A 26733-nucleotide genomic window follows, 5' to 3' on the forward strand; every position below is an offset into this window, starting at 1 on the left:
ACAGCCCCGTGTAAACATGTGGCCAAGTTTAAGCTCTCCAAAACAACAAGCAGAAACGTATTTTCTGTGCTTTGACATTTTTAAAGCTTCGAATTTGTTTGGAGCCGTCGTCATTACATTCAGCTTCCATTCGCACTCAAACTGATCAGAATATGTGATGAAGAAATCTTAATGTGCTGAGAATTTTTTGTGGTTTTAGAAGAACGTAGAAACGCCCCTCCTGTGACAAACTCTAACCAAATAAAGGTCAAAGTTTGATATTTTCAGGGGCATAAACATCACAAAAACAAATGAATGAAGAATAGGTTGGTTTTTCATTTTAATTTAAGGTGGTAGTCGTGTTTTTCAGATAACGTCACTTGTCTTCAACAATACAAAAATCCTCATCAGTGTTCTTGGTAAATTCTCTGCAAGAAAATAAATAAGCTAAGTTCCCAAAATGTCAAATTGATCATTTTGAAATCTAAACTCAGGGAGTAATTTAGCATTACATAAATCTTTCTGACATGTTTTAAATACTTTAAAGGGATAGTTTAGTTTATTTAGTCTGCCACCATTTTAAAGTGATGTTTTGTCAAATAGCTGTCGGTGGTTGGTACCTTATCAGCCGTGACATCCGTCATAGAGAAAAGCCATTAACCTCGCCTGGAGGAAGACGTTTCCCCTTTACTCCATACGCAGTGCTCAATGATTGATGTCACAGCTGATAAGATGCTAACCAGTGATAACTATCTGACAGAACATTCCTTCATTAATGACCAGACTTCCCTTTTAACTTGCTGTCAGGCCAGTTTAAGTCTATGTACAGAAAAAAATGAAAAAAATAACCATACTTGTTTTGCCTGTGGAGAAAATAAGGAGTATTGAAAGAAAAAGAATAAGAATAATAATAAAGATGCAACCTCTGGGAGCTATCGGGGATTTGGAGGCAGATGCAAGTTCTCAGGAAGAGGAGGATGAGGAGGAAGAGGCAGTTTGGTTGAGAGAGCAGGGCCACTGTAAAATGAGATCAGTCCAGGATCATCCGTTCCAGGGCTCCGCCATTGGCTGCAGCAGCAACAGGCGAGGGAGGCTGCCGGGGATGCTGGGGAAGCTCAGGAGGGCCGCAGGAGTGTTTGTCATGGCATGTAGGAGGTTGGTGTGGGTCGCTGGGCAGGGCAAAGGAAGGTGCAGGAGTAGGCAGCCCTGAGGGATGCTATACCATCACAGTGAGAAGGCACGGGGCTCACATGTGTAAATGTGTGAGAGTGTGTGTGTGTGTGTCTCAGTGAGAGAAAGAGATGGACAGAGAGCCGGATGCAAAGGGTTGAGGAAAAGTACGAGGGGGTGCAGTTGGGGGGGCGGGGGGGACGTCTGTGGGGATCCGGCCTCAGAATATGGTGGTCTCGTACTTGGTGCTGACGGGACGCCTGTTGGTGTCCCGCTGGTCACAGAGCCAGGTGGTGCTGCCCAGGGACTGCATGTCTGCGTCCATCTCCAGGGGGTCGATCTGCCGGAGGGGGAGGGGGAATGGGGGGAGGAGGGACGAGAGGAGGGCGTGAGACGAGCGGCAGTGGAGGCCATTGAGCCACACTGACAAGTCCTCAGCTCACACACGTGCATGTGGATTAGAGGTACAGTCCGGTGATCGGGTTACAATCACAGACACTGAGGGCTCAATCCACAACAATGGATGAAGTCTGACAGAAAGAACTCTCAGCTTCTGATCGCAACAACAAATAACCAAAAATACAACCCTCTGAGGTCAAAAAATACGCTGATTAACAACAATAACGCTTCACATGTCAGACATTACACAAAACATACCGTGTGCTAATTAACTTACTTTAAAAATGTTTTACATACTTATAATTAAATCTCAAGGTAGGCATTTATCATTTGAAATTTTTCCTGCTGACACTGAATCCAAACACACATAAAGACATTTACAACCATCCAACGGAGACAACCATCACATTACTGATGCAGTGAATTAAACCCTCTCTAGCCATTTAGCCAAGAGTTTTATAGAGGCTGTAAATCACTTCGAGAAAACCCTGTCTTCCGTGAAAATTGGTTGAACCACAAAACTTCAACTATGTGCATTTTAATCCCAAAAAATGGAAGATGAGGATGAGAGATGAGAAAGTAAAGGGATGAGGAGGTTTCATGGTTGAAAATTTTCAAAAACCACAAACAGAGAGAGAGGAAAAAAAAAAAGAGTCAAAGTGCACAGCAGCATCCCAAAAACATTAAAAAATAAGGGAGGAGTTGGTGTGTAAGCAAATGTTTGATGGCTGAGGATTGAATAGAGGAAAGGAAAGAGAAGGACCTGGATTCCAGGGCTAACAGAGTGCAACGGGAGGAAGGAAGGACGGTGGGTAGTACACGTGTGACAGTGACAGCAGCGGCATTCGAGCAGAGGGGCACCCTGGGAAGCAGGAGGACCAAGAAGACAAGAACAAAGACATGTTAAAAAAGAAGAGATGGGGAGGAGGGACAGAGCATTTAACTGCACTAAAAGGACAGTGAAGAAATCCAGAAGCAGCAGAAGGAGCAGACTAAAACCTGTTCTTTTTAACAGAAGGGATATTTGATAAAAAGTCTTTTGATTCTAAATAGTGACGGTTCAATCATCAGATGGTAGGTCTGTGGAGCTGTGGATTTCTACACATGCGGAGGTGGTGTGCACGTGGCAGTAGTAAGGGTGGAGTGTAAAATTGATTAAACACTGTGTTCGTTTGTTCCGTCTTAAGCAGCAGCTCTTTGCATGCCGGGCAAACACGGACGGATTATGAAAGATGTGTGAAAAATTCTTCACTCATCCCAAAGAGGACAACCAGAAACACAAAACAGCCACAAATGAATAATCTGTGTTGTCTGTGGCTGTTTCGTGTTTCCAACTATATGCTGTGTAAAGTAGATTTTCAGCACAATGAATTTTTGATCATTTTTGTCATCTCATTTTGGAAAATTTACATATTTTTTTACGACCATCATTCCCAAAAAGGTTGGGACGTTGTGTAAAAGGAAAATACAAACAGAAAGCAATGATTTGCAGATCTCACAAAACTCATATTTTTGTCACAATGGAACATGGTAAACACAGTATATCAAATGATTAAACTAAGAAATTGTATCATCCATCCATCCATTTTCTTTAACCGCTTCTCCATTCCAGGTCGCGGGTAGCTTGTGCCTATCCCCAGCAGTCACTGTGCGAGAGGCGGGGGACACCCTGGACAGGTCGCAAGTCCATCGCAGGGCCACATATAGACGAACAAGACAAACAACCATTCACACTCTCACCTAGGGACAATTTTAGAGTCATCAATTAACCTAACATGCATGTTTTTTGGTCTGTGGGAGGAAACCAGAGTACCCGGAGTAAACCCACGTGTGCACAGGGAGAACATGCAAACTCCACCCAGAAAGGCCTCAGGCCGGGAAGCAAACCTGCAACCTTCTTGCTGGGAGGCAACAGCTCTAACCACTATGCCACTGTGCCACCCAAGAAATTGTATCATTTTGAGAAAAAAATAAAGTAACCTTAAATTTTATTGCAGTAACACATCTCAAAAAGTGAGGATGAGGCAAGAAAAGGTTTTAAAAGTAAGTGGCATGAATAAGAAACAGCTGGAGGAGCATTTTGCAAACTAATTAGGTTTTTGGCACCAGGTCAGTAAGAGGACTGGGTATAAAAAAACATTTTAGAGAAGCTGAATCTGTCAGAACTAAAGATGGGCAGAGATTCACCAGTCTGTGAAAAAAACTGAATCTACAAATAGTGGAACAATTTCAAAATAATGTTCCTTGGCATAAAATTGGTAAGACTTTGAATATTCCATCATCTACAGTTCATAATATCATCAAAAGAGTTCATGAATCTGGAGAAATCTCTGTGTGCAAAGAACAAGGCTGAAAGTCAATATTGGATGCTCGTGATCTTCAGGCCCTCAGGCAGCGCTGCATTAAAAAGCAGGTCTGATTCTATTATCGACATCCCTGCATGGGCTCAGGAACACCTCCACAAATCGCTGTCTGCAAACACAGTTCACCGTGACATCCACAAATGCTGCATAAAGCTCTATCACGCAAAGAATAAGCCTGATGTGAACACCATCTGGAAATGCTGCAGTTCTTCTCAGGGCCGGAGCTCATTTAAAAGAACTGAGACAAAGAGGAGAACTGAGGCAAATAAAAATGTGAAATTCTCTTTGAAAAACACGGAATCCACATCCTCCGTACTAAAGAGAAGAGGGACCAACCGGCCTGTTATCAGCACAGTTCAAAACCCTGCCTCTCTGATGGTATGGGGGTGCATTAGTGCCTCAAACATGTACAGCTTACACATCTGATAAGACTCCATCAATGCAGAAAGGTATACACAGGCTTTAGAACAACATGCTCCCATCCAGACCAAGACTTTCAGGGAAGGCCATATTTCAGCAAACCACAGACTGCATCCATTACAACAACATGGCTGCGCAGGAGAAGAGTTCAGGTGCAGAACTGACCTGCCTGCAGTCCAGACCTCTCTCCATTTATAAACATTTGGCGCATCATGGGAAAAACCTAGGACTGTTAAACAGCTAGAATCCTACATCAGAAAAGAATGGGACAACATTCCCTCTAAAACCTCCAGCAGCTGCTCTCCTCAGGTCCTAGATGTTCACAGACTGATGTTAAAAGAAGAGGAGAGGCCTCACAGAGGGAAACATGGATCTGTCCCAATATATTTGAGATTTGTTGCTGCTAATGATCCTATTTTTCCCAAAACAATTCTACATTTTAAGTTTAAACACTCAATATATTCCACTGTGAATAAAATATGACTTTACTGGGTTTTTAAATCATTGCTTTCTGTTATTATTTACATTTTACACTACGTCCCAACTTTTTGGAAACGGGGTTGTACATCACTAAGGTCATCTCATTTTCAGTTTTTTACGTTTTGTCTGCCTCTTTGTAGTTTTTTTTACATCTTAATGTGATTGTTTGCATCTCAACTCATCACTTTGTTATGGCTTGCTTTCATGTTTCCTCATATTAAATCACTGTTTAGTTGTTTTCCCATCACTGTAGTTTTTTTTTTGTGTCTGTCAAGTCATATACGCTCCTGTCAAAGAGGCATAATTTCTTGGCAGACGCACTAATTACTCATTACCATAAAAGCTTTTTCTAATTACTTTAAAACAAAGAGAAAGAGCGTGGTGTCATATTTTTCCATATCAACTTTGAAACACTTGCATTAAATGTTCTTTCTTCGTTTCCATGTTCGCCACGTGGATCATTTGCTGGTGTGTGTGGAGAGGGTGACTGCCTGAGACTAGAGGTCCACAAATGGTGGACCGCGGTCCTGATCGAAACCCAAATGAGGTCTACTTTGCATGGTAAGTCCTGCGTCTGGCCCATAATATTCCTCTGCAGGGAGAAGCTGCCAGCCCACTGAGGGGTACAGCTCTGAAAAACAATATTCACTAAAATAGAATTTCAATATATTTATTCTGGACATTTGCCATTAAAAAAAATTTAGTCTGCCCTTGCTAAATTTTAATTGAAGACCACTGCTTTAGACTCCCTCACAAAAGCATGTACGCTGGTATCAAGTGCATACTTAGGACCCCTTTACAGTTTTAAAACAGCTTAGCTGAAAGAATTAAATGGTCAGCCAGAGAGAGCATTTTAATAACACTCCGGGGGACCAAGGTTAATTTAATTGTTAACTGCAGCTGATAAAATTTGCAGGCATCAGATGTTATGTTAGTCGAAAAAATGGATTGCTCTAAAGCAGAAGCTGCACATTAAAGCAGAACTACCATGTGACAACGGTAATTGTGTGGGACAGGGCTTACAGTTAATAGCTCCTCAGGGAGGATGTAGAAAAACTGTATGACTGTCTCAGTTTCTGTTTAAACCAACAACATTCTGTGGCAACAAAAAAAAAGCATGGAAAGTAACTACAGGTGACAGAAATCAGGCCCCCCTCTCATCTAAAACTCAAACACTGAGCCGGGCTCATTATGCAGATTTGTGATGACTCTAAATTCAAGTAAGAGGCAGGTAGTAAAACAAAATGATTTGTGTCTCTGCATAAGCAGCTGGTCCTGCAGTAAGCATGCTCCTGGCTGTGCAGCTCTCTCAGGTGACAGTGATCACTGAATGCCTATTATATGCTGCCTGAAAGGTCAATACATCAACGCGGCCCAGAGGATCTGCGCAAACGTTTACGCAGCGCACTCAATCAGAAAGGGAGGAAGTGGCGGGTGGGTCCAACCATGGGCGCCGAGCCCTTCGGAACGGCCCGGAGCAAATCATTCATCTGCCTGTAAGCAACAAATAAACCTTTCATTCATCACTTTTTTTGCTTATGCGCAAATAGGAAATCTCCCCTGATCCGGAGTGACTCTCGGTGCTGTGGGGTATGCGAGAGGAAGCTGGTAGCTAAGTAATGACTCATCACTTTCTGCCACACACACAGCAAATTTTCCTTTATAGGTGGTGCACTGGGGATTCAGCAGAGGAAGAAAAGTCGGTCATGAGGTTTGTGTACATTTTCCCAATTATGTCTCCACCACCAGATATTCCTACCCCCGGTCCCCCCATTTTTGTCTTTACATCAACTGAGCAAAGTCTTCTCTCACAAGTAAGAACGCATTCGCTGTGCTTCTTTTTTAAAGAGTTTGCAGGTACTCACCGCCGATCTTCTCATGTTGCTCCATGACTGAGAGACGGGACGGCTGGCTTTGGTTTCTATGAACTCTGAGCCCAGGGATGTCGGGGGCATGTAGTGTCTCGCCCTGGACTGAACCGCCATTTGATAAGCCACCTCGAACGCCTGGCCCAGTGTTAAGATGATCTCATAGGTCTGGATCTGTAAATAAAAAGACAATGTGAATGCAAAACAAGCATCCAAGAAGATTACAGACATAAATAAAGGTCTAGCTTTTATTTTGAAGGAATGCATATCACCTGATGTTCTGAGCAATCTCTTTCAATCTGTGAGATCTCGTGACATGTTCACACTCAGAGTGTTTGCTGAGGCTACTACCACATCACATTTTAGCTCAATATCTGTAAACCTGACTGAGTTATAACCATTTTTGTGCTTGCCACTATTACCTGGACACCATATTTTGATTTGCTGTGGTAGCCATCTTGAATTAGAGTGACTAATCAGCTGTAGATGTACATCCAATGAGTACTTTCTGAGAGCTTCATTAAAATCCTTCTTATGATTTGTATAATATTTTGCTACTTTGTCGTCAAATGAACACACACACATGCACTTAACCCATGATTGCACAGGACATTGACTTTTTAAAACTCATTTTCTTATAAAACGACAAACAGCTACTCAGGTTTCCTCATTTCTCTCCCACTTTGATAAATGTTTCATTACGCACCACTTCCACAGTGCTGAAGACGTGACAGAAGTGGTGGCCACTCTTCGAATCCTTGGTAATGTAAGCAAACGTGCACAGATCATCCGGGTCTTGGGCGGCACATGAAATGTTTCTGATTTCATGCTCTGCAACTATAGTCTGTTGGAGACAGAAGTGAAAGTTAAATTACAAATCAGCTGCTGAAAAACACTTAAAAAAAGTTGACTTCTATGTTTGAGATGACCTGTTAAATGAGCTCGGAGACGCAAACATCACTTTACCTTTGTGGCTGCGTCAATGAACTTGACACCTCTATAGGTGATGGACAATATGACAACTGGACCTTTTTTTGAGTCCTTTGATTTCTGGAATAATAAATAAATAAAAAACAGAATATTGTCTCATAACAAAGTCCAGTCAAAAACATGTACAAAGGGAAAACAAATACTGATGGAAGAAAATGAAATATTCTATTTATACAGTAAAGAATTGACTGAGCAGACAGTAAGATAGGTGGCATATTACAAATAGTTAAACTTTGATAGCAATTTTGTTTCATATTTATTTTTCCTGGATTTAATTTTTGCTGTAATCCACCAATTCATGCTTGTTTTCTACAGGTCAAAAGAAGAAACACTTTACTAGAGAAACTGCATAACAAACCGAAGAACTTTTAATGTATTTCTATTGGGAAAATATTTGTAAATAAAGTTAAACAATTCAAAAAGCATAAAAGTGACAAATACTAAAAGTCATAGCAGACTATTCCCTATCAAGCCGAATGATTCGATATGTGAATGGTTAAAATAGCACAAAGTATGAGGAATTAGTTTGTTTAAAAAATTGTATGGAAGAAATTCTGAACAGGAAAACAAAAGTGTGAACACAGACTGAACAATTAGGAGCACATGGAATTGCATGCAATATTGCGACGACAACATCAGTTACAATAAACCCACATTTTCCTCGCTCCTCTCTGTCCCTTCTCTCAACACTCTCCATGAGATTTAAGATTTCAGCCACACTCTCATTTAAATCAGATGTGGACATTTAGGACAGTGGGGAGGCCGTCTGATTGCCGGCAGTTTGTCCCATGAGATTTATTGCAGTCCTTCATGATACTGACATTGCATTGCAATTTAAATGTTATTGCAGCGATGATAGGTTTTCAATCTCTTGTAAAGCCCTAGACAATATCTAAGGTTTTCATAAGTACTCACTCTAATTTTAGCGCAGGCATCTTGTGTGGATTCAATCCCTCGTAGATCCCTGATTATCATTGACCCTAGGTACTGGGAGAAAGAATCAGAACTCAGAATGCAAAGTCATCATTTAGATCAACATATTGTTGTCATTAGATTTAAACATTCTGAACTAATTTTAGAAAGTAGAGACTATAGTTCTACTTGTGTGCAGAAGACAGTAAATGATACTTACTGTTGCCTCGTACCTGCAGGAGTCCAGGATGAGTTTCTCAGGCTGGTGGTGCCAGGCGGACACGGTGGCGTACGTGGCAGAGTGGCTCGGTGGCCGGAGGTTTAAACGGGACTCTTTGTGTCGTTCACTGTGTCTATCCTGCAGAGATGCAAAGTCAGAACCCTTTTTAAAAGTATCTACAAACGTGGATACATTTGAGGTAATCTTTAGAGCTCAGAAAGAGGATTATAGATATCTACGTTAAAGGTAAAGGCTACAAAGCCATCTTTAAGCAGCCTCATGTTCCTCTGACCACAGCTGACAATAATATTAAACAGTATAAGGTTTGCGGAGCTGTGGCCAACCTCCCAGGATGTGGACACAAGAGGAAATGCAACCCGAGGTTGTTCAGACGGTTAGTGCAGATGGTAAAAATTGATCCAAGGAAATCATCAAAAACAAAACATTCAAGCTGTGCTTCAAGGTAAAGGTAAGTCACTTTCTGATCGCACCATCCGTCACATTTTGAATCATAATGGGCTTCATGGAAGAAGACCCAGGAGAGCTCCAATATTGGCAGGAAAACAAAAAAAAGCCGGACAGGAATTTGACCAAATGCATGTTGACAAGCCCCAAAGTTTCTGAGACTGATGGCCAGTCCCAAAATTGCGTGTTTTATTTTATTTTTTTATTGTATTACGATGGGTACCAACAAATTCATCCTGCGTCTGTACATCTTGACTTGTACAAGTAAAATAGAGCGACAAGAAGCTTTGGGTAAAAGATTTGAGGCAGATTTGTAGCCTTTTTGACTCCAGATACTAATGTGTGTGTCTCTGTCGAATTGGTGAGGTAAAAGACTTCTAACTGCTGTATATTAGTGTGAAAGCACTGGAAGTCTGCCTGGTCAGCACTTTATAGTAATTCGTTTTTGATATGCTAGTGGGCTTATAAATATTTATGCGAGTGGTGCCTTTAGGTCAGTGCAGGATGTGCTCAGCTCTTTCATAAATCACTTGTCAGAGTAAAATGTACTTATGATAATAACACGCTAAGGCCGTAGGAAATGTATTGATTTAACATGTCACCCTCACTGAACAGTCCAACATCATCTTTTTATTTTAATCATCCACCGCCGAAAGCAAAAGGCAAATGAGGTTTTTGCACACGTCTGTGTGTGTGTTGGTTTGTCTGTAATGTTAGTAAAATATCTTATAAACCAGTGAAACTCTCAGAGGCAGTCATTAAATGTACATCTGTAACTGACTGCTTTTTGGAGTTAACCCCAATCAAGATGGCCGCCACAACTAAGCAAACTTAGGAGCCAATAATGGCTATAATTCAGCCATTTTTATATGTGTGGAGCTAAAATTTGGTGTGGTAGTAGCAGAGAGTCATTCTCAACACTAACTTAAGCGCTAACACATCTCGTGAGGTTGTAAACAACATCATCTGCAACAGGGGTGGCCAATCCTGGTCCTTGAGGGCCACTATCCTGCATGTTTTACTTGTTTCTCTGTTCCAACACATCTGATTTAAATTAATGAGTGATTAACAGGCTTCTGCAGAACAAGAAGAGGTAATTTAACCACTGAATCAGGTGTGTTGGAGCAGGGAAACAAGGAAAACATGCAGGATGGTGGCCCTCGAGGACCAGGACTGGCCACCCCCGATCTACAAGGTTTGACCAAAACGGCTACAACGCCATCATTTCTCAGCGTAAGATGATTTTAGTCTAAAAGTCTGGTATGAAAGGCGGAGGGCGATGTGTATTCCTTCAAAGAATGCTAGGCCTTTAATTGTGTGGACGCTCTTCAGCGTTTTCATTTTGGCTTCAGTGAGTCACAAACCAGACATGGCAGCTCGACTGTTTGAGTCTCAGTTTGACCTTTCACAGAGTTATTCTTGGTTCATTCGAACACAAAACAACCCAAGAAATTCATGACAGTCTATGAAGATTTAAAACAGCTGTAGGGAAGGATTAGAATTAAATCGAGCCATGTTTTGACTTTAAGTGATGTTAAATGGCTCTATTCGAATCCAAAAAAAGGAAAGAAAGAAAGAAAGCAAGAAGTCATACATAAATTGGTCATTCCCTGTTTCAGTAGGACTTTTTGACTAATGCGAGGCAAACCTTTGGAACAGTTCATTGCACTAAAAGTCTGTTTATTTTGTCTGATGTATTTTCATGTTCTGACATAATGAAATTTGAATGAATTCATCCAAATCAGCCAGCCCTAAGGAACGATTGACTGAGCGAGGCCTGGTAAACTTAAGAATATCTTTAATATGTTGAGTTGCAGGTTGTTGTTTTTTTTCATACAAGGATGCAGTGGTAAGACTTTATGATTTTTTTTTTTATTAAATGCATGCCGATAATTGAACAAAACATTAACAGAAGCGTATCTGTTTGACAAACCCGATGAATCAAAGCCCTCTATAGAAAAGAAAGATGAAAAATCAACGTTCTTTGGGCAAAACTAAACACTCCTCTAATTTACCCACAGCTTATAGTAAAATTAAACTCTGGCTGAGTGAGTCTGCCCACTAATTATACCAATGTTCAACTGTGCATGAACACAACAGCTCTATCTCTGAGAAGAACAGCAAATGTGCAGCATCCTTATTTAATTATATGCCTTTAATTTGCTGAAAATAAATCACAGTGGACGGTTTCCTTCACAACAATCAGAGTGTAAGAAGGTTAGACTCACTACGGAGCGCGGCCTCTCATTATAGGATCTCAGAGAAACGCTGCAGTCCTGGTCGAGTGCCCTCCGCCTCCGGTCCGACTCGGTCAGGGGGAGGAGCATGTCCATGGAGCGACTGGTGTAGGGGTCCAACTGACTGAGGGGCGATGTGGTCTGGGACAGGAGGTCGTGGAACTGTCACACACAAAGCAGATTAATGGTTTGGCAGCACTGCTTCTCCTGATCTACATCCAAGCTTATAATTCCTAACAAAAGAGGCTCTTCCTCAGAGAACATCGGCTGCTTTACAGCCGTTTAATCTGCCTGGGAAATCAGCTCTGAGTGTTTTACCAGAGGAAGAGCAGGAGTGATGGGTGCTGAAAGGATGCAAAATTAAAACAGTAGCTAAAAGAAAACATTAGCAGAACAGCAGCTGAAAGCTAACAGTAGCAAGAAACCAACATTAGAAAAACAGTAGCTAAAAGCTAGAAACTAAGCAAGTATGCTGAAGTAAAATTTGAAGAGGATTTAAAAAAAATCCATTTTAATGAGAAAAATATTTGGGAATAAAGTAAAAAAGTAAAGAAAAAAAACTAAAAGTCTATGTCCTGAATACGCTGAATGTTTTAATATATGAATGGTTAAAATACAGAAAAAAAAGCTGAAGTCTTTAACTTTATTTTATTTTTTTCCTCATCGAAATTTAGCACAGTTTAATTGCTTCATTTTAGCTTTTAGCTCCTGTTCTTTGGTTGTAGTGTTTATCTGCTGTTTTGCTAACTTAGCTTTCAGCTACTGTTTTTGCTTATTCTAGCTTTCAGCTCCTGGTTTGCTGTATTTTTTTCCCACAGGTTTTAGCTCAGCGTTCACACTGCATTTTCACAGAAAATGCAATTTCTCTCGATGTGGGTATAATATCCAACCACATTCTAAACTTAGACATCTCTTCAAGAAAGAAGAGAATCCGTTTTCACACAAAAAGGGATTGTGCCATGGAATTACAGCTTGCTGTGTCATGTTGTTTAACTGTACGCTTAGGCTAAACCTCCGATGAAATGTATCAACACAAATTAACAAATGTGATTCAGTTAAAAAAAACACTTCTGCGAAATTTAGTGACACTAATTAAAGGTTATCCAGAGAACATGAGCAGAGCTACCCTTCTAATTGTGCACATTAAGCATATCTAATGCATCAACCTAATTAGGGTTGACAGCGTATTTCTGCACATCATTGGTTAAAAGGAGCACTGACACTGCTGCAGTCTTAGTGCCGTTAAGTGCTTCATGTTTCATAAAGTTATACAGAGCAAATATTAAGCCGCGTTCGCCAAATCAACACCCGTGCATTGAAGCATGTGTACTTAAAGGTCTGGCATCAATGCATATCGACCGTCATCTTCAATTCCAATTTTAAATTAAGACCCTTTTTTTTATTGAGAAATGACGACGTTGTAACCATTAAATTAAACATTATGAAGAATCTCATGCACCACTGTACGATGCTCACAGTATGTGTCGTGAATCTCAACTACAATCACACCGAAACTTTAGCTCAGTGTCTTTAATTTAATTTTTCAAGGTCAGGTGGCTGTGGCAGCCATCTTGAACGGGCTTGACTCCAAAAGTTAGTCAGTTGTAAATGTACATCTGATTACTTTCAGCATTTTTTTCTTTAAAATCCATCCAATGGTTCTTGAGATATTTTGGTAGCAGACAGTCGAACAAACACACATAGGCATGGGCAAAATCAACATCGATAATAAATCCTCGGTCTTACCAAAATTGGGGACAGTCGACGGGATTTGGAGGGAGCCTCCTCATAGGGTCGTTCTGCTAATGAGGCAATGATCCTCTTCCTGTGACCTAAAGCGCAGATTTTAATAACCTGGAGAGGATGACATCAGAATGAGAAGTTGCATCCCACTGTCATGTAAATAAGTCATGCAGAAGAATTTATCCAGACAATGCTAACAGAGATACATCCAAAATACACTGACAGAGCTGATGGCATGTTCCCTTCACTGGCAGCCAAACAGAAGTGACTCTCGTCAATAATTCAGCCCCAATCTGTTTTGCTGTAAGCCTAAAGTACAACACTGTGTCCTTCTTGGGACACTCTATAATTCACGAGCTGGTTTTAGATGTTGAGCTTCAAAAATAGACAGAACCTCCCAGACTTATAGGATAGGGGTCCTCAAATGGCAGACCACGGTCCAGATCGGGACACAAATCAAGTCTTATCTGGACCACGCTCGGTTGTTGAATTTCAGTAGAATGAAATGTTTTTTTTTAGAAAATATGTACACATATATTTGTACTTACATGGTTTCCTGTATTTCATGTAATTTATTTTAGATGATTGAGCTTTTCTAGCATTTATGATAATATTCCTATCTGACCCATGATTTTCTTGAGAGATTTTCTAGAGAAAAATTTCTTCCTTGCTCAATTTTAATTGAAGACCACTGTTACAGGACAGTAACTCAGTGAGGCCAATATGTAGGACACACAAATCCATTGTTTTTATCATCGGTGAAATATATGCTGTAATTCATGATATTATAACACAATACAAAAAAAATGATCTGCAGAATCTCTGTCTTATTAAAGCACTTACAACAGACCACATCTGCTCTTGTGCCTAAAACCCTCACAGGAGGAAGCATAGGTTAATTTTATGTCGTCAAAACCCATCATCCTAATACTATAAATTTGCATAATTGGCTATTAACATTCATGCTCATCCACAAAGGGTGGATGCTGAGTGATTAATGTTACATTTGCAATTATGTTCCTGGTACAAAATTTTCCAGAACAGGCTCATATAATTCTTTGTCTGATGAGTTCAATTACTTATTCAGTGAGAGTTAGAGGCAGAAGAGGAAACTGGCCTGTCTGTTAGCTTTCTGGTGATGGTTTTTTATACTAATCATGCACAAAACCCCAGTGAGACTAACATATTCAAGGCTTGCGAAAGGAACCTTGGGATTATTTGGGCACGTAACCAAACCCATAGATCATCATGCAGCTCAATGCCATTTGCTGTAATATGCTGAAGAGGATGTAGGAAATGTAATGGGCAAAGTGAGTTCTGCCAAGACGCTCAGAGGCAGTTCTGCTGCTCTGCATGCTGAGAGTAATGTGCCTTGCACTCAGACCCCCATCTTTCTGCATCGCAGTCTGCTGGACACCATCCCTCACACACTGCATTGGCTGCTGCTGCAGCTGTTTCTGCTGTTTTATCACCACTATCTTAGCATTTAGTGCAACCAGACTCACAAATATGAGCTATATATTTCTGAATTCTATTAAGAAGTCTCATTCTCAGCTCCTTCACTGCTCTTTGATTGCACAGCGCACATTTTGGTTCTTCTTTGTGGTTGCCTGCATTTTGTATGGCACTTAGTCAGCGATGGAAACTGGGCATGGCCACTGTTGCAAACATTTAAAGTTTACTTATTACCACATTTGATTTCACAATAAGAACATACTAGAGTTTAGCAAATGTATTTAGTAGCCCAAAACAAATACTTAAAAAAAGAAACTATCTTTTAAAAATACTCCATTAAATATAGTTTGAAATTAGCACAATATGGAAGCAACACAATCAGCCATAACATTATGACTGCTCACGCCTACATTGAGTAACAATTCACATTTTTATCAGGCAGTGTTCCAGTGGGAATATTTGCTTCACATCATTTATGTGGACGTTACTTTTGACACTACACCAACCTAAACCTTGGGTCATGCAAAAAGTACTAAAAAAGGTTCAGATAAGACAACAAAGGCTCTGATTTGGTCAGTCTAAAAACCTTTGTGGGAGGAAGCCATGACTCAAACAATGTATTAATCCCAGACACAACAAAATATTCTTTGTCCATGTCCTGACTGAACGGTGGCTTCTCACTGGGCTGCGACTGTTGAGAGACTAACTGGTGACTCCAAATCTTGAGAAAATATAAAATTTTCTGTTGTCACTGAATTCTGAATGTTAGTGACCAAGTGATCTGCGAGCTGTGAGGCTGCGTTATGCATGGCCAGTTTTGAAAAATCACAGTTTTGTTTTTTCTGGATGGCTGGCAAAACTGCATTCTTGGTTTTGCACATGTGAATATTTTGTTTCCCACCTCAGCCCACATCATACCCGCCTTTGCTCATTTTGTACCAACCTTGGCAGCTGTGCCCACATTTATGATTTAATCTACTGGAGTACACTTTCGAAATGAAGACAGGTGGATTTGGACCTGTTTTTAAACAATTAACATTTATCATCAACAGGGCTTTTAGACCTGAACTTTTGACATCTTCCTGCTCACGTTCTCCTCGGTTATACAGCCTTAAGTCAGAGGAACTAACAACCGAAATCATTTACATTTTTTATTATTTGTAATGTTCATCAATATACAATGTTCCTCTTGAGCAAATAAATGATATGAAATGCTTTGGATGTTTTCTGCCAGAGAAGAGCTCCTGTGCAGGAGTCAAACTACAGCTCTGGTACTTTTGAGACAGGTTGGAGACGCTCACGATGACCTCGTGACTTTTGCAAAAGAACAACTCGTTGCACAATTTTTAGAACCTGCTCAAAACTCAAGAGACAGGACTGCAGATCTCTGCGACCCATGCCAGGAGACCAAAAACCCTGCAAAGGTCACAAGTCATTCTGGAGACGCCCTCCAGAATGGTGAATGCCGTTCACCAACTACAGTCTCAGCCCAGTGAGATACTACTTTTAGTGGATGTAATGTTATTTAGCTGATGGGAAGCATTCTCAAACCAAAAGAGCAAAAGTTTTGTCCCAGAACTTTTTAACAAATTTGATTTGTGACTCTTACAAACACAATTATGACCGCTTTTAAACCCTCAGCACACAAAGCGATTAGGCATCCCCGGAGAAACGTTCCTCATGAATAATTTTTAGTGGCCAAAAGCAAAACTTACACTAAAAAAAGATTGCTTTCAATTTGGGGATAACTGTAGCTGTAATAGATATTTACCTCCATATTCTGAACACTCTGATTTATGAGAGGCTCTTAAAAAAGCATGGCTGTTTCCAAACCACACACACAATGTCAGTATCTGCACACATGGTGAAAAATGCAACACCCATTTCTCTATTGCATCAACAGTCTTTTGTAATTCCAGATCATGAAATACCACACTGTTTCCACAAAATAAAACCAAATTAGACATTTCTTGTCATCACTCACCAGTTTACACCCTTGGTTTTTTGTAATCTGTTAGTTATCTAGTAATTACTCAGTGATTTAGAAATCAGGTTTATATAAATTATTCCATTACTTCAATATTTAAGCTGCCAATCCACGTCCATTTAACCCAGGTTAAATAATCCACAGATTCTTACATTGACGATCTCCAGCTCCCACAGATTCTTCACACACTCCAGAGTCCGGTAACCATTTGAAAGAAAGTTGGGCAGATATTCATGCAGGCCGAGGCCGTCCAACCAAGAGGAGAGAGATGTGCTGCCATCACAGCCCAGCGGTTTTATCTACAGGCAGACGAGACACATGCATCAGCAAAAAGTGACATCAGACCAAAGTAAGGACCTAAAGAGAGTGTTTGAGTTTATTAAAGAGGAGTTGTATTCCTACAAACCGTATCCTGCTGCTGATCAGCCATGACTTGTTGTTTCCCCAATGTAATCCCAAAACAACAGCTACAGACAGTATAACTGAGCCGTCATAAAAGCAAAGTCAGTGTGCCTTTTTTATGTACAGATTAAAGAATATCTGCATGGGCCAAAATACACAGAGGACGGACTGTTTGTTAGAGAAATGGGCTGACTTCTGGCAGACTCAGCTGATCAGCGGCAGGATATGTCCAGCAGCCACAATTAGTGGAGCAACGCAAACACTGTAATGTCAATTAATCAATCAAACTTTATTTATAAAGCACCTTTCATACAGTGGACTGTAACACACTTGTGCTTTACAGCAACAAAACTTAAAAAAGACAAACAAAAAATCTAACACGTGTGACCAAAAACAACAGTTCTTTTCATCCATCTGTCAATCAATTCATTCTTCTTTAAAATATATTAATTAAATGACTAAATCTAAGCCTCCCACTCCGTGTACCTTTAGTTTTTAATCTTATGTTTTACAAAGAAGTTCTCAAAAATACTACAGTTTATCTGAAAATCTTATTAACTGAGCACAAAGATAGTTTCCACTAATTGAAAATGATTAAATAGGCCCATTGGGACATCTAAAAGCTGCACAAACGTCTTTATTCACAAGGAAATAATGCTCATTTGAGTTCAGTTTTTATCAAAGCAACACAAATACCTTCAAGTATTTCTGCTTTGTTTTCACCTCGGTTTGTTTCTTTAAAGGGTTTATGTGTCCAGAATGTTGTCATTTCCACTTTGAAGAACCACGGCTGAAGAGAGCAATGCAACTTTTGCTTTTTTTTTTCCAGAGTCTGAACTCTTCTCTTTCTTTAATTATCTCATTTTAGCTTATCAAATATTCATATAAAGCACATCTTTCCCCCTTTTTTTTAACTGATACACTATCAGACGTTTTTCTTCCTCGGTGTCAGGGATAGGTCATGGTGTTAAGTACCTTGGGCAAGCTGCGAGCCGCGTGGAGGATTTTCTTTCTGTGTCCTGGGTCAGTGATGCCAATGTCTCTTAGATCTTGGTCCTCCATCACGTTACTTCCCTGCGTGTGCACAAACATGAGAGAAACATGCAAATAAACTCATTCACACACACACACACACAAAGTAAACGAAACATCCAGACAAGCGACCACTCACAGACAAATGAACATTATGTAAAGCAGAACCATAACGTATGGGAAGAATCTGACATTTGTCGTGTTGTATATCACATTCAAACATTATGCACACAGCATTTGCTCAGAAAATATCCAATCAGGTCAATAATATCGGTCATGGCTTAACTGAGGAGGGTACACACACCACATGCACACTTGCAGAATATGCACATCTCTGACACGAGCACTAACAAGTGAGTGGGAGGACAATGAAGTCAAATAAATTGTGCACGCCAAGAGTAATCAATCTAATCTGGTGCGACTTAGGGGGAACAAAGACTCCACAGCAGCAGCAGCAGCAGCAGCAGCTACAGGACGTCTCTGCTGCTGCGTGTCTTTGTGGGACACAAAAACTACATACGTTTGTTTAACAGCTGAAGCCTGATTCAGGACATGGAAACGATGTGCAATAATTGTCCTCCGAATCCGGAAATCTTGAGTGCAAAGCAGATTTTTGTCTGTTTCATGTTAATATTCACATTCAATCAGAGCTCCAACCATTTTGTCATTTCTCTTTTTTCTTTTGTGAGCTGGGATAAAAGCACAAGGACGGCCATGAAGATGAGGAGCTAAATGTTTTCCCCCGTGGACTGCTGCAGATTGATTCTCGCTGGCCAAGAATGTTAAAATGTTCTGTAGTCTTTACTCAGTCTTGCTTTCACTGGATTGATTTCGGAGCACAATGCAGCAGTATCCACAGGCTTGCATCAGGGTGCAGTCAGGAGATTACTCACTGATCGCTGGAATAAAGGTCAGAATGAAGTAGGGTCGGACGTAAGGGTGGCCCAAAAATAGATTCTCCACTTTTATTAACACAGTTTGAAGTTTGATAATGCCTCGGGAGACTCTGCAAACTTATTATTTCATGCTGCATTTGAAACATGTGACGGGAATGTATGGTTCAGTTCTTACATAGCTTATGAGCTATGGTAGCTTGATTTAATCGGATACGACTTGCAGATGTAGCCATGGAAGAAGTCCTTCATCTCACTAAATGCACTCGGTTAGGGCAGCACTGAATTAGAATTGCTCTATTGGTCTGCCCCTCAGAGGAATTGTTTAGAAAATCAAATTTTTGCTCCTTTTTCAAGACTCAGTGGGCATTAACAGTGAACTGGTGTGGAAAAGTAGGTTTATGTGTTACAATATGTATGTTCAGTTCCACATTATGCCATCTGAAAGAGAAAGGGCTGCAGAGTCTGATGCAATATTAATGCTGCAGAGATGCAATGTAAATGCAGGATGGGTAACTTCTAAGATGCTCTACACTAGACAGTTTGCCTCGTCGCCACGTTTGTTTGGGAATTAGAGCCACAAAGCATAACGCTACAACAAAAAAGGAGGAAATTATGAGGGATTTTTCTTTTTGGACTGAGATAAAATGTAAGGGCAGAGAGAATAAAAGCCACGGGCGCCCCACTTCTGATAGGATGAAAAGAGCACAAAATGATAATCGTCGTGTAAAAATTATGAGAATGGGCACACGGCTGTTCATTATTTATGATCCCTCAAAAGCCACATCTAAGAGCAATCATCACATGCAGAGAGCCGTGCAGACTCATATAAACGCCTGCTCTCTGGCCCTGATGGGTGGGTACACAGAAACAACCTCACAGTATATCTTCATTTCTGACAGCCGTGGTCTGCAGGTACAGTAAGGCTTGCTTGCTTCAAAGTTACACTGAAGCGAGTTTTTATTTACCTCTGGGCTTTCAAATGTTAACTGAATCAACTTGGAGGTGGATCTCGGTCAGTGCTTTGTTTGTCCATCTGTCTGCCAAAATAACAGGAGAACAGTGAGCTTGTTCTGACAATAAATCGCTCTTTGGCTTCCCAAATGAATTTGAACAAACCTGAAGTGAAAATGAGCCACAGTGCTGCCCTCTACTGATCGCTTTGTGAGTCCCACAAATGAGTTCTGATTGATCACATCTGAAGCAAGTCTAGCACAATCCAAAAGGGCACAGTATTAAACATTCACAGTGCCTGCCTGACTACTCTGACCTTTCTCTTGTTTGCAACCTCCACATCTTTGAATAGGTAATTTGTCCTGTGAGCCTAATGATTTATCTCTCTGATGTGTCAAGTTAAACAGACACATTAGTTGTGGCATGAGCATGAACACGTGAATACTGGATGGCCTATAGAGCGCACCAATTTATTTTCCCCAAAAGTCTTCATAAGCGTGGACTCTCAAGGCCTGCCAGACAAAATTAGACTTCTCTTTTTTAATTTTATTTATATTTACTGTAGATTTTATTTTCATTTTGATCAACATATCAACACCATCAATCCATTCATTTTTTTACCCACTTTTCTGTGTAGTGTTACCGGGGTTATGGCAGCTTCAGAAGCACCTAAACTACTTTATTGTGGTCAAATCTGATTAACATGATTTCTGCACGTCTCTAATAATTTTATAAAGTGGTAACAAAACTAAACTGCTGTTTTATAGAATTTATATGCACAATAAAATAAAATGGTTTTATATTGTGAAAAGGTTAACCATTGGGATAGATAGATAGATAGATAGATAGATAGATAGATAGATAGATAGATAGATAGATAGATAGATAGATAGATAGATAGATAGATAGATAGATAGATAGATAGATAGATAGATAGATAGATAGATAGATAGATAGATAGATAGATAGATAGATAGATAGATAGATCCACATTTTAAGCCATATATTATATAACTATTTAACTGTGGGGATTTAATATATTAGTTCAGAATGTGTTTCAGGCCTCACATTAGCTATAAGGGTGTAATGGGTTCACATCCAATGTAATTTGCTTGTCGGTTTAACCATAAACATCAGTTTTTAAGAGTTGATTGAATTTCTTTACTCAGTCCTGAGCGACAGGTCATCTCATGTTCCCTCACATGAAGCCACAGGCAGTCAGTTAAAATGATTTTAGATTTGGGAACAGCACGATTTGGGAACAAAACGTACAGTAACAGCACAATCATACCGTTCAGATTATATTTTAAACCGGGACTTCTTATTGTTCCCTGGTGGACACTTTGTAAGTTATCCTAAATATATCTTTGGACTCATTGTATACGTCAATACCAGTAAGATGGCATTAAAGCTGGGTAATGGATAACGGATCGATCAGTGAGCCAAAGATCTTTTCCTGGAACAGACCCAGTGACGCATGACTCTTGTAGGCTTGTCATCATCTGAACACATCAGTATAAATCTTGTATGTTGTCTGCTAGAAATAGGCCGATTATTCGGCTGATATTGACATTTTAAAAAATCAGCAATCAACCATGCCTGTACATACTTAATCAATTACCAAGTAAGAAAAAGAAGATGCTACAACCAGCTCACTGTAGTCCACAATTTACTGTAGTTTTTTTGAAGTGAGCTCGTTCTACTATGTGTTATTTTTAAGTGTACAAGTTCCTCTAAGAGTTGGTAAATATACATTTATTTAAGTTAAGCCATTATTGTTATATTTTCTTAAATAAAAAATACATTTTGGTTCAGAAATGTAAAAAATCTGTGTTGTTTTTTGGCTTTGGTTACCCTGATGGCTAAAGAAATTGTCCATAGAAAAACTTGACCTTTTTTTTAAGTTGTAGACCAGCGATCACATGATCATGAGAACTCCCTTGATAACAATCATCTAATGCTTTTCCACAAAGTGAGGCTAACGTTTCTCAGCCTGAACGTTTTGTGAAAAGACCCCCTTTCTCCTCAGAGCTCACTGATCTCAGTTAACCGAGCTCAGCTGTGACAAAAAGATGTAACACATAGCCCCTGGTTCAAATACAGCTCTGTGGTCTGAGAAATGTCCAAATTTACCCACCGGACCTACTTTTTTATATCGTACAACCTTGTATTCAGAGAAACATGACCGAAGGACAGAAAATCTAATGATGTTTTCAACAGACCCTGACAATTGCACTATCATGTTTCCCTGCAATGTTCTTTACGGGAAACATGATAAGGCTTTTAGTCAGATTGTGAACATCCTTTTGTGTTGCAGCTGAATGAAAATATTCAAATGAAATCTGACATAATTCTAAAAAAAAAGACTTCAAACCACGTATGAAAACTGTGTCAGCCTGTAAAAATAAATAAAAAATTATATACACTTAAATACATATATCTACATATATATATATATATATATATATATATATATATATATATATATATATATATATATATATATATATATATGTGTGTGTGTGTGGAGGAGGATGAATTGCTGTGGCAACCCCCTGAAAAGGGAACATCTGAAAGAAAAGGAGATATATGTAGTAATCATTATTTAACCATCATGTTATAAAAATTATGTATCTTTTGATCATTTATTTCCTGACTAAATAAGAAATTTAGAACTAAATAAACCAAAGTGTGCTTTTAAACATCATTCTACTATATGTGAGCATCTTTAAATACAAAATTAAAGACCAAGCATTCCTTTCTGCCTTTTATCCCAGAGTTTTAGTTTAGGATCATCTTAAACTGAGAAATGACAAAATTATTGCTATGTTGTGTTACTACTCAGGCTATGTGTTCAGGATGAAATCCAGTTTCTACCAGATCAAACTTCAGCTGAACATTAATAAATTTGACTGAGTTGTAGCCATTTTTGTGTTGGCTCAGGTTGATTAGCCATGGCAGCCATCTTGAATTGGGTTGACTCCAAATGTTGATCAGCTACGTCTAATGATTACTTGAAAGTTTTATTTAAATCTGCCCAGTGGTTTATGATATATTTTAACAGACAGACAATGTTGACTTTGAAAGTTAATCACTAAAGTTTTAAGCAAAGATGTTGTGCAATGTGTAGCACTAAGAGTATGTATCATGAACGACTCTGAACTACGACCACACTAAATTTTAGCTGGATATCTGTAAAAATGACTAAATTCTAATCATTTTTGACTTATTTTGATTAACTGCAACAGCCATCTTGAATTGGGTTGAATCCAAAAGTTGTAGATGTATAATCAATGACTACTTTCCAGTGTTTCATGAGATATTTTGCTAACAGACACACACACGCATTCATACAGACATAGGTAAAAACATTATCGCCCAGCCTTGGTGGTGGACAATAATTAGTGCATGCTGCTACAGTGTAATGATCCATTCTGCAGTTACTGCAATAGTGTCTCATTAAAACCTCAAGAGAAGTTAAGAAGTGTTTCAGGGCAGCCATGCAGATTGTAATTAGAGTAAACCACTTTCTGTTTCGATGGAAGATTGTCCTGATCACATGACAAATAATAAAGGGATTTATTATTGGGGAAGGAGGTAACTTTTGGAGTGTGCAGTAAAAGATAGGGTGATGGGGAATGCTGGGGGGGGGGAAAGCTAATGGGTTCTTGTTGTCATTTATCTTGCTACTGATGGCAGCCCATAGACTTTAAAAGGATTCAGTGAAGAGCCATAAATCTTTGCCAGGTCATGCGTTGCACAGAGTTGAAGAGGCGGTATTAGGGAGAGAGGGGAAAGTGTCATGAGGGAAGGGTGAAAGCGTGAGGAAGAGGAAAAAAGGGGGTTGGGCCTTTAAGAGACAAGCAGAGGGTGAGTGAGTGGAGTGGTGGTGACATAAAAAGACAAATGGAGCTGGGCTGACACAGGAAGAGACAGGGTGATGTAAAGTGGATCCGACCCCTGAGCTGACATGCTGCAGGTGACTCACCATGAATCGTAGGTCATCAAAGCCATTGAGCAGGAACTTGCTCTCGTACTGCGGCAGCCCCACGTGCTCCAGCCACTCTCCCACCGGCTGGTCCAGGGCTTTACCACAGGCCCCATCTGCCGAGAGAGGGAAGCGCTTCAGCAGGGAGAAGCCGTTCAGCCGGTAGCAGCGGCACTCAGAGGACGACACATGGCATTGCCACATCATCCTCGGCCAGCAGAGGCAGAGCCGAGTGCAGCAGCACCAGGCGGGGTGAGGGGGAGACAGGGTCCAGGCTGGGGATGAGGGGCTCCCACAGTACAGGCGGGGGCCCGGCTAAACTCAAACACAGGAGGAGGGTAGGAAGGAAGTGCTGCAGGCAGGCACCGCTCGGGCCCTGCTAGGGGACTGACTAGGCTAATGTTACTGGTGTTAGTGTGACTGACTGAAGATGTCAGGCGAGGGTGGAGGTAGTGCAGGGAAGGAAGCCCATCTGAAGCTTGGGTTTGTTAATTCTGTTGGACCGAGCCGCTACAGCACCTTCCAACAAACAAGGTTCACTAAACATTCCTTTAGTGAGCAGATGAGCAAGTGTGAAAACAAAGTCCTAGCTAGTCCAAAAACATGACAGTACTCAGTGCTACAAATTAAAAGCCTAGAAATTATCTATCACTAAGTCATACATTTTCATATATCACACATTATATGCTAAAAAATTTTCTGTCTTTATAGACACATATATATATATATATTAAAATCTGCTTTAGGATGTGACACAAATATATTTAGTTCCCCCAAAATGAATTTGACAGGGTTTTCACCACATACTTGTAAAGCTCTGGCTGAGTCCCATGGCTTCATTGGTCAACCTCTTTGAGAGCTAGGACAAGGCTCATACAATGAAGGTAGCAGCATTCTATAGTACTGTTGAGGTACTCGTGTTATTTTTGATCAAGGAACACACATTTTTTCCTAAATCATATTCCGTCCTTACTGCAGAGCCACACAAGAGTTCGATCAGGTAGACATATTGTAAATCCTACATCAAAGAAACGTTGGCTTAAGGTTTCCACAGTGTGCCCATTCCAAACTCCTCAATTCATTATCAAATCCACATGTATATTCCTTTCTCCAGGTAAGACGTTTGGGAAAAGGCTCAGTGTCCTTGGTGTTCCCGGTGCTGCCCAGCATCCACACTCTTCAGCAGGCTGCTTGTCTGCACGGCTCTGCCAGAGAACGTGCTTCTCATCCCTCAAAGAGCGTTAAAATCCAGGTTCAGATCCAACACACGGTAGGTAAGCCTTCTTGACTGTGAAGCCAGGATCACAGCAGGACCACGGCGCACGTTACGCTGGCTCCTTCCTGAGGCAAGCAGCCCCCCTCCACTACTATCCAAAGCCCACCTGGTTCTTCTCCTCGCTGGGTACAGCTAGCAGCCTCTGTGCTCAGGGCAGAGGTTTGCTGCATCCCTTGCTTGTTCGAGACATGCAGGCAGCGTAGATGCAGGAACACACACACATACGCACACACACAGACACACAATACCCCTCACTGCTCACAGGGCATAACGTCCTGATGTTGGCTTACTTCAACACCGAAGACCACAGACCTGCCTCAACCTCAGCCGCTGCTGCCACGTCCTTCCAGCATCCACAACGGGCAACACACTCACTGATCATCCCCCCACCCCAACCTCCTCTTTTCATCCGAGCAAATCCCTCAAGCGCTTCTTTTTAACTCCCCCCCTCCTTCTTGCTCTCGTCTCCCTCTGCTTCCTTTCTCTCGTTCTCATAGCCCCATTCCCATGCTGTGTGATCGCACTGCAGGTCTGCCGTATGCCGCCTCATGAAGTGGGGTGCTGCTCCACGTAGCCACCTCTCCCCCACTCTCTCTCTCTCTCTCTCTCTCTCTCTCTCTCTCTCTCTCTCTCTCACACACACACACACACTATATCACTTCCCCTCCCTCTGCCTTTCTCCCACCACAAACACACACACACACTATCTGGCTTGCACTCTCCTCCACTCCATCTCGCTCTTTGCCTGTCGTTCTCAGACAGATGCAAACACACACACACACACACACACACACACACTCTTTGAACTCTCTCCATCACCTGTGTCTACCTCTCTTTCATTCGCCAACAAACACCTACATGCCTTATTCTACTTCTTCCCCCTTTTTGCCCCGTCCACTGTACTGATTAAAATTACACAGAAGTCCTATGATATTGCCAACTAGGAAAGGACACCATCATCAGTGGCAAGAAACACAGAGAGCTCCAAAATCACAGTTCCTTTCCTTTTTTCCCACAAAAAGAATGACCATGACTTGAATATTAAGCCTCAGTCCTTACACCATTTTTTGGAGGGGTGGGTATTGAAACAAAGATCCTTCTAAAACCACCTCCTTATTACCAGAGGGCTTTAATTCATTTACATCTTACTTTGATGATAGGACAAGGGAGGGCAGCATTGATTTAAGTCAGCAGTCTCTAATGCGAACAAGAGAAGAGGGGAGAGAAGAAAGAGAAGAGAAAAGGCACTTCAAGTCCTGTCTCTTCTTCCTTTTGCTCAGTCATGTAGGATGACAGTAAAGAGGCAAATTCCATTACGCACTTCCAGATGTTCATGTCACGTCAACCATTTCTGAAGCACAACAGAAGCTGCTTACAGGGAAAAGCTTGGATGAACAACGAGGAAATGATATAAAATTCAGATAGATTTGGGCTAAGAAAGACACAGCACCATTTGACAGACAAATGCAACCACCAATTGGAGGTGGTGGTGGTGGTGGT

At 40.7% G+C, this 26733-nt stretch overlaps 1 protein-coding gene and 1 long non-coding RNA gene across 8 annotated transcripts in view; one reads left to right on the plus strand and one right to left on the minus strand.

Annotated features, from left to right (window-relative positions):
* Positions 1 to 26733, minus strand: part of anks1ab (ankyrin repeat and sterile alpha motif domain containing 1Ab) — a 52564-nt gene that overhangs the window by 4894 nt on the left and 20937 nt on the right. For 2 of the 7 annotated variants that reach the window (XM_037975030.1, XM_025004290.2), the window contains 12 exons: positions 23958 to 24073; positions 18066 to 18164; positions 16841 to 16987; positions 13250 to 13357; positions 11495 to 11665; positions 8802 to 8939; positions 8585 to 8656; positions 7646 to 7729; positions 7386 to 7523; positions 6677 to 6853; positions 2312 to 2410; positions 1392 to 1489 (listed from right to left, as the gene is read on the minus strand). In XM_037975030.1, the coding sequence (XP_037830958.1) occupies positions 1392 to 1489; positions 2312 to 2410; positions 6677 to 6853; positions 7386 to 7523; positions 7646 to 7729; positions 8585 to 8656; positions 8802 to 8939; positions 11495 to 11665; positions 13250 to 13357; positions 16841 to 16987; positions 18066 to 18164; positions 23958 to 24073 (1447 nt within the window). Of the gene's footprint in view, positions 1 to 902; positions 1490 to 2311; positions 2411 to 6676; positions 6854 to 7385; positions 7524 to 7645; positions 7730 to 8584; positions 8657 to 8801; positions 8940 to 11494; positions 11666 to 13249; positions 13358 to 16840; positions 16988 to 18065; positions 18165 to 23957; positions 24074 to 24764; positions 25809 to 26733 lie in introns of those variants that run through there. The other 5 variants (XM_017408757.3, XR_001808419.3, XM_025004291.2 and 2 more) reach the window with 5 other exon arrangements.
* LOC119616931 lies at positions 3529 to 6794 on the plus strand. Its single transcript, XR_005233023.1, has 3 exons — positions 3529 to 5372; positions 6167 to 6522; positions 6660 to 6794. It is a non-coding gene; the product is annotated as an uncharacterized LOC119616931 (long non-coding RNA).

The sequence above is a fragment of the Kryptolebias marmoratus genome, linkage group LG4 (genome assembly GCF_001649575.2).
Source record: "Kryptolebias marmoratus isolate JLee-2015 linkage group LG4, ASM164957v2, whole genome shotgun sequence".
In the NCBI taxonomy this organism is placed as follows: Eukaryota; Metazoa; Chordata; class Actinopteri; order Cyprinodontiformes; family Rivulidae; genus Kryptolebias; species Kryptolebias marmoratus.